At 36.2% G+C, this 8,179-nt stretch overlaps 1 protein-coding gene across 2 annotated transcripts in view; it reads right to left on the minus strand.

Annotated features, from left to right (window-relative positions):
• Positions 1-4,708: 4,708 nt before the first annotated feature.
• The window catches only part of LOC111432680 (TMV resistance protein N-like), a 13,815-nt gene continuing 10,344 nt past the window's right edge, over positions 4,709-8,179 (minus strand). Inside the window, exons 7-8 of one of the 2 annotated variants that reach the window (XM_023069603.1) lie at positions 6,421-7,140; positions 4,709-5,323 (exon numbers count right to left, since the gene is read on the minus strand). In XM_023069603.1, coding sequence (XP_022925371.1) covers positions 4,823-5,323; positions 6,421-7,140 — 1,221 coding nt within the window. In that variant the 3' untranslated portion in view covers positions 4,709-4,822. The remainder of the gene's footprint in view (positions 5,324-6,420; positions 7,141-8,179) is intronic. The other variant, XM_023069604.1, reaches the window with a different exon arrangement.

The following is an 8,179-nucleotide window of genomic DNA, read 5'->3' on the forward strand; positions in this document are numbered from 1 at the left end:
TCCTCAGTTGAGGCGCTACCTCGTACTGTCCAATGTTCATAGAATATACATATATTTGAGTAATTTTAAAGCATATTGTGTTTATGTTATAAATTCTTAAATAAATTTGTTGAAATTAGGATATATATAACATATATATATATATATATTATTTTTTTTATGAAAACTTTAGAATTCTTTTTATTTCCCATCTATCATTTCTATCATTTTTCTCAATGGAACATAAATAAATTTAAATAATTTGTTCAAATGCTCAAAATATTTTGACGGTTCTAGTGTTTACTATAGCTTCTAGATCAACCTTTAATGTGAGTGAGAGGGTTCTTCATTATTTTAGAACTCGTCCAAACTTTATCGGTCTGGTTGGCGTGGTTACAGGGTCGCTTGTTGGTAGTCAGTTCGGACTTGAGTCGACCCAGATTCGCGCCATTGACGCGTGTCTGCCAGAGGTTGGGATGCATTTCTCTAGTAAAAAATCACCACATGTCGCTCTGGCTTGGGTGATGCGTGGCCGTGGTTTTCCCTCTCGTGCGTGTTTACAATTTTCAAGAATAAATTAGTTGTGTGTTCAAACCATTTTCTTTATATTTTCGTAACTTTATGCACACAATTTAGATCGACTTGATTTCTTCATCAAAGTCGTAGAGTTTCTATTCACCTACACTGACATATTTTTTCTTTATTTTTTTCTTGAATACATAATGAATTAAAGTCGTTCAAAGATATTGAAAAATTCACGTGTTCTGTTCTAGGCCAGTTCACCCGAACTCCGATTAAACTCGGATTTCCGTCCAAAATTCCTTCAAGAAACCTATGTGAATCCTATTTTAGTTACATACCTAAAAAATTTCAGATCTATCACTCAAGAAACTCCTCAGATTTAGGTAAAGATCTAGGTAAAATAGAAAGGAGAAGGCCTTAACTTTACCTTGTTCGTTCTCAGATTTTCTTGCCAGAATGGATGGATCCACCACCCAAACTCTTCCTCAAGCACGGAGAGAAGTCCTGATTAGAAGTTTCTTGCCTACTCCTCAAATAGGAGTGCCTACCCCTCAACTATCTTGAACATAATTTTCTTCTTCATTGACTTGAGTCTCGGTCTCTCGGCCTAGAATAAAACTTCATGACCTAATTCTTATGCATATTTTTGAATCTTAGGAAGGAAAGCAAGGGTCATTGATGCCTCCTAAGCTCGGGTGTTAGAATAACCTACTCCTCTCCAAATCCCTTTTTCTTGCAAAAACATAGTAAATTCTTAAAAACAACTTGAATCAATCCTATTCAAGGCAACATTAGCTTAAGACGAAGGCAAATCAAAGCTTACCGAAGATCGAACAAAACAAAAGTGGCTGAACCAAACTAGTCTTATCAAACATGTGAATTATAGACAAAATTGATATAAACACGACTCAAATATGGTTCTATTATTGACAAAATTGAAAGTTCATAAATCTCTTGAAGATAATTTTTAGAGTTCATTCACCTATTAGATATAAACACACTAAAATCTAGTTAAATTGTATCCAATTTTAAAACCAACTTCAAATCTATCCTACTTATGTTTTTTTCCTATATTATTGTTTTTTTCTTGAACAAAACTGAATTAAATTACATTATTTAAACTTGCTATCTTCATATGTTTATAAAGGGAGAAGAGATAGAGCCGATTTAAACTTGAACGTCGGGTGTTATATAGCCGTAATAAGCACATTGGGTGTTATTGACTACCCTCTCCAATTCAAGGGGAGTATTGGAATATATTTTACATAAACCTAATTAGTTTTCTAGGTTAAAAGTATATTTGATATATTTTATCTTATGATCACAATTTTGTTAGTAGAATGTTTTCTCTTATTTTTAGAATTTAGTTTGTAGTTTGGATCCTATTTAAATGTTGGGAACAAAATTGGACTTTTGGACTTTCCATCCCACTTATGTTTCTTGGATTTTCAATCCCACTTTGATTTCTCATTCTTAACATAGTATCAGAACTTCTCATTCTTAACAATATCGTGTCGATGACTCAAGTTGTGTGTGATATTTCATCGTTGTCGTATTGCCTGGACAATCCAAATTCACTCGTTCGGGCATTCATGTCGGTGTCTATTAGAACATTGCATGGCTTTACATCTCGGTGGATAACTACTTGCTCCCAATCTTCATGAAGATATAGTAATCCTGCTGCAATGCCTTTGAGGATGTTGAATCTTTGTTCCCAGCTAAATACCAAGTTGTGTTTTGGAGAATGGAGAAGATAATGAAGGCTCCCTCTTGACGTGCCAATGAAGCTGCATTATTAGCCATGTCACTTTGGAAGAAAGCTAAATCTGACCAAAAAAAAAAAAAAAGGTTAGGAATATAAAAGAAGACGCGTTTGAATTGGTCTCACACAATAGGAGACGAAACCTAGATTGTAACCATTCAAACCTACTGCTAACAGATAAAGAGTGTTTTGTTCTCCTCCCCAACTGATGTGGGATCTCACAATCCACTCCCCTCGAGGTGAATTATATCAGATTCCCGCTACTCTAAAAAAGAAATGGCGTGATTTGCCTACCTATATTCATAGCAGATTCATTCTTTCACTGATCTTTCTCCTGAACCTGAACCTTCAAACACAAACAGTAAAGAAAGACGAAACTCAAGACTCGAGAGAACCCCTTCCGCTTTTGAGCTTTCCCTTTCGGGATTCCCCTCAAGGTTTTTAGAACACGTGAAAGATTGTGAAGGGTGCTATGGTGGTAACATGTGGCAGAAAATCTGGAACCTTATACACCATTGCAAATGTATGAACATGACTGCTGCTGTTGTTGAGAGTTCTTCAAATTCAAGTCTATGGCACAATAGACTTGAACATATGAGCGTCAAAGGAATGAAATGTTGGCTACGAAAGGAGTTTAGAAGGTTTGAAATCTGTTGATATGGTTCCTTGTGAGAACTGCGTTATGAGCAAACAAAAACAAGTTAACTTCACAAAGGCTACTAGAGAATTGAAGAATGTGTAGTTGGAAATGGTCCATACAGACGTTTCAGACCGTCTCCAATTCCATCACTTGGTGGATGAAAGTTCCACGTCACCTTCATCATGATTTTCTGAAACACAAGTCCAATGTGTTTGTCAACTTCAATAAGTGGAAAGTTAAAGTTGAAAATCATACTAGCTTGAAAATCAAATGCCTGAGATCTGACAATGGAGGGGAGTACGACAAGTCAAAATTCAAAACATTTTGTGTAGCTGAGGGAATTAGATTAACGGACAGTTCTCGGTAAAACAAGACAAAATGGTGTTGCTAAAAGGATGAACAGAACATTGAATGAGCGGGCAAAGAGTATGAGGATTCATTTTTGAAGACATTTTGGGCCGATGTTGTAAATACAGCAGTCTACTTGATAAATACAGAGTCGTGAGTGCCCTTGGAGTTCAAGTTGCCAGAAGAAGTATGGACAGGAAAAGAACTCAAATACTCTCACTTGAGAACTTTTGCCAGAAGAGTTCAGGTTGCCAGAGGTGGAGCAAGGTTCCAAGACAACGAAGCAAGTAGGAGTTGAGGTTGAGTTGCGGAAAAATTCACCTAGTGACGTTGTAGCAGATACTCAATAAACTTCTGAGACTATTGCGAGGCACCAGAGGTGGAACAAGGTTCCAAGACAACGAAGCAAGAGGGAGTTGAGGTTGAGTTGTGAAAAAATTCACCAAGTAATGTTGTAGCAGATACTCAAGAAACTCCTGAGCCTGTTGCAGAGAAACCAGCGGTGGAGCAAGTGATACCTTAGGTGGTGTTGAGAAGATCATCCAGAACTATCAGAGTACCAAATATGCATGTATCTTCATTACACTATCTGTTGCTAACTCTGATGAAGGGGAGCCAAAATCCTTTGAAGATTCCGTACAGTTGGAGGATACACCAAGTGGGAGCAAGCCATGGATGATGAGATGAGGAGTTGGATGTCTAGGCTTCATATGAATGACAAACTATCTAAAAGAATTAGGCAAGAAGCTGCGTGAGGAGATTCTTTATACAGATAGTAAGAGTGTCATACAATTGGTGAAGAACCCAGTCTATCATTCAAAGAAAAAACACATAAGAAGACGATACCATTTATCAATCGCAGGTTAATGGAAGAAGGTGATATATGTTTAGAGAACATAGATGGTGCAAATAATTTAACAGATATGTTAATAAAATGCGTTGATATTAGAAAATTGAGGTTATGCAAAACCTTAATTGGTATAATGCAGTGAAGATGTTGATGATCGTTTGAAAATAAAATTCTTGGTTGACTAGATCAGTCTCGAGTGGGAGAATTGTTAGGGTATGGAGTTCGCTCCTTGCTTAGTCAATGGTTATACATAATATTATAAAATTATATATAGTAAATGACATTTAGAGTAAATTGTCATCCATGGTAAATAACTATGTACAGTCAAAAACTAAATTCAGTAAACCTATACAGGTAGATGTTATATCTAGTAAAACTATGTAAAGAAACTTGAACGAACCATGTATATCCCTTAGGCAGTGATTTGAAGATGTATTGTTATTGTATTCCCACATATATGAAGTCATCAATATAAACATTTAGCCAATATTGTCAATATTCTTCCTTGTATTTTCTCTTTCCTGTTCTTTGTATTTATCTAGGCCGAGCATATGTGTTGTTGTGCGATTCTTACGAAAACCATGAGTGAGACTAAAGCCGAAGGGGATTGATTCAATTTTTGTGTAATTCATTATCTTATACCATAAAAATAAATGTAATTCATCATGTCAAATAAGTACAAGAACAAACAATCAACGATGGTTTTGTGCATGCTTCTTGTTTAATATGATTCTATGGCTTCCATCAATATCTTGTCAATCCTTTCCACATCTTGGTTGTACACTAGCTGAAGTCCACAACCTCGTACAGTCATGTCTGGGGTATCAGCTTCAATAGTAGCCCAAATATGAGACCTATGACGAAGAATGTTGCCATATGTCTGTCTTGGGCTGTAATAGAACCAAAGGAATTGTCGTTCATGTAGCCAAATGAATCTGTCCTCAGTGACAGTATGAATGTGAATTGGATGGATTACTCCATTCTCAACTGCAAATTGACAAAGAAGTTCATGCCTTGAAATTGAACGAAGATTGTTGAGAATTGCCGTTGGATGCTTGTTGATTTGGAAAAGTGCGCAAACTGCAAACCCCATCCAATCACTATTAGTATATAAACTTGGAGGCAATTGGATGGCTGTTTGATTCTTTTCAGATTGTTGATTAAACCACTCGGGAATGTTTCGTCTTGGAATAACGAAGTCGAATGTTGTGCCAAATCGATCCTGCATGAGAGAAAATGTTAACTGTTAGGAACTACGAAGCTCTACAATGGTATGATATTGTCTACTTTGAGCATAAGCTCTCGTGGTTACTTTGAGCATAAGCTCTCGTGGTTTTACTTTTGGTTTTCCCCATGATCATTCCCTTAATTAGCTAACGTTGGACACCCTCCCTCCCAACAATCCTCCCCTCGAACAAAGTACATCATAGAGCCTCCTCTGAGACTTATGGAGCCCTCGAACAACCTCCCCTTAATCGAGACTCGACTCCTTCTCTGGAGCACTCGAACAAAGTACACCCATGTGTTTGACACTTGAGTCACTTTTGATTACACCTTTGAGGCTCACAACTTTTTTGTTCAATATTTGAGGATTCTATGATATGGCTACGTTAAGGCATGAATCTGATATCATGTTAGGAACCACAAACCTCCACAATGGTATGATATTGTCCACTTTGAGCATAAGCTCTCATGGATTTATTTTCGGCTTCGCTAAAAGGCCTCATACCAATGGAGATGTATTCCTTATTTATAAACTCAGGATCATTCCCTTAATTAGCCAATGTGGGTCTCCCTCCCAACAATCCTCAACAATCCTCCCCAAACATAGTACACCATAGAGCCTCCCCTAAGGTCTATGGAGCCATTGAATAGCCTCCCCTAAATTGAGACTCGACTTCTTCTCTAAAGCCCTCGAACAAAGTACACTCTTTGTTTGACACTTGAGCCACTTTTGACTACACCTTCAAGGCTCACAACATTCTTGTTCGACATTGAGGATTCTATTGACATGGCTAAGTTAAGGGCATGACTCTGATATCAGTTAGGAACCACGAACCTCCACAATGGTATGATATTGTCCACTTTGATCATAAGCTCTCATGGCTTTACTTTTGGTTTCTCCAAAAGGCTTCATACCAATGAAGATGTATTCCTTATTTATAAACTCACGATCATTCCCGTAATTAGCCAACGTGGCACTCCTTCCCAACTCAACATTAACTAATAAGCTCGAAGTATTTTCGTATTAAATTTGTAACAAATAAATCTCTAAACATTTAATTCTAGCCTAAGACAAGAAGAAAGAGAAAGACGTACCTTTAAATCCTTTTGAAGGAAAGAAGGAATTGTTTCTTTGAGCTCCAAAAGGTGGTTCCTTTCCATTGCATTTGAAGTAAGAGTTGAATCTTGAGGATAACCATTTGAATTGTGTTCCTCTATCAACTCTTCCAAACACAAATCATCTTCCCCTTCAGCTTCTTTTTGCTTTGGATCATACTTATGAAAATGTATCATCCTTATCATGGATTCAACGTAAACTTGATCATAAAATTCATGCAAATCAGCTGGAGAACCCATCACATTGTTTATCATTGTGTTGATAAGCCCTTCAACATCATGTTTATAAGCTAGACGTGCACCACAAACAACAGCCTTCAAGGATGAGTTATTATTGCATACGAACGAAACACAAAGATGCCTCCATTGATTCAATCGATATGGATAAACCGCTCGAGGCTCGAAAAACACCCAAAGTTGATGAGAATCATCGAACAATCCTTTAGTTAAGTAAAGAATTGATTCTCGTTGCATTGTGTATTCATCATTTTCCACTTGGTATGAGAAGGAATGAGCATTTGGTGAGTTCTCGTCCACTCCAAATACTACAAAAAAGGCTAACCCCATCCACTTCTTATCCTTATGCAAATTTGGAGGTATTTTGATTGTGACTTTTGGCTTCTTTAGTTGAAGATTGAACCAACTTCTTGAGATTTCTTTTCGAGGGAAAACGTAGAATTCACCATAAAGCTTCAGATCCTATATGAAGAAATGGAAAGAGTTAGTTCAAGATGTTCGTAAATTAAGTATTAAGCATTGATTAATACATCAAATTAAGCACCTACTAACAAATCTTCCTAATTTACTCTCTCTCTTTCGTTCTCTAATTTACTTCCTTCTTTCTTTGGAGTCTTTGAACAAAGTACACCATTTGTTCAACATTTGAGTATTCTATTGACATGACTAAGGGATATTGCTCTGATGCCATGTTAGAAATCACGACTCTCTACGATGGTATGATATTGTCCACTTTGAGCATAAGCTCTGATGGCTTTGCTTTGGGTTTCCCCAAAAGGCCTTATACCAATGGAGATGTATTTCTTGCTTATAAACTCATGATCATCTTCTTAATTAGGTGGGACTCCCCAGCAACAATCATCAACAGACAAATCACTCAAAACTTTCAATTTCTCAAAGAAAAAAAAAATAATAACATTAACATGTAATGTTTTTTTCTCTAAAATCTCATCAACTTTGTTGGATGTGACCCACGATCAACATATGTCGAAATAAGTAAAAGAAGCAAAGGTACAACTTGAGGCCATAGATCTTTTGGAGCAAAGAAACCTTAAACACTTCTTTTCAATTCTCTCTGTTCTTAGTGTGAAAAAAAACATATATCTCACAAATATTTATAGTAAAGAAAGCACTAACTAACTTCCTAAACTTTCTTCTACAGTTGACAATGGACTAACAATCTTTTTAATTAAAACATAAAACTTGGTCCACAATCTGACAACTACAAATTCTCCCGGAGTTGCTCCATAAGTAGTAACTTATTTTACTAAGCCTACTAACCATTCTTATAAAGTTGCTCCATAAGTTTAGTAATTTATTCTACTAAGTCAAATTTATATACTCACGGTGTTAAATATCATTCAATTAGAGTAACAATTGAAAAGATGATGCGAAATTGAAAGCTAAAGAGGAGGAGGAGGAGGAGAACAACAACAACAACAAAAAAAAAAAAAAAAAAAAAAAAAAAAAAAAAAAAAAAAAAAAAAAAAAAAAAAAAAAA

This window comes from Cucurbita moschata, unplaced genomic scaffold (genome assembly GCF_002738365.1).
Source record: "Cucurbita moschata cultivar Rifu unplaced genomic scaffold, Cmos_1.0 Cmo_Scf00040, whole genome shotgun sequence".
Classification (NCBI taxonomy): Eukaryota; Viridiplantae; Streptophyta; class Magnoliopsida; order Cucurbitales; family Cucurbitaceae; genus Cucurbita; species Cucurbita moschata.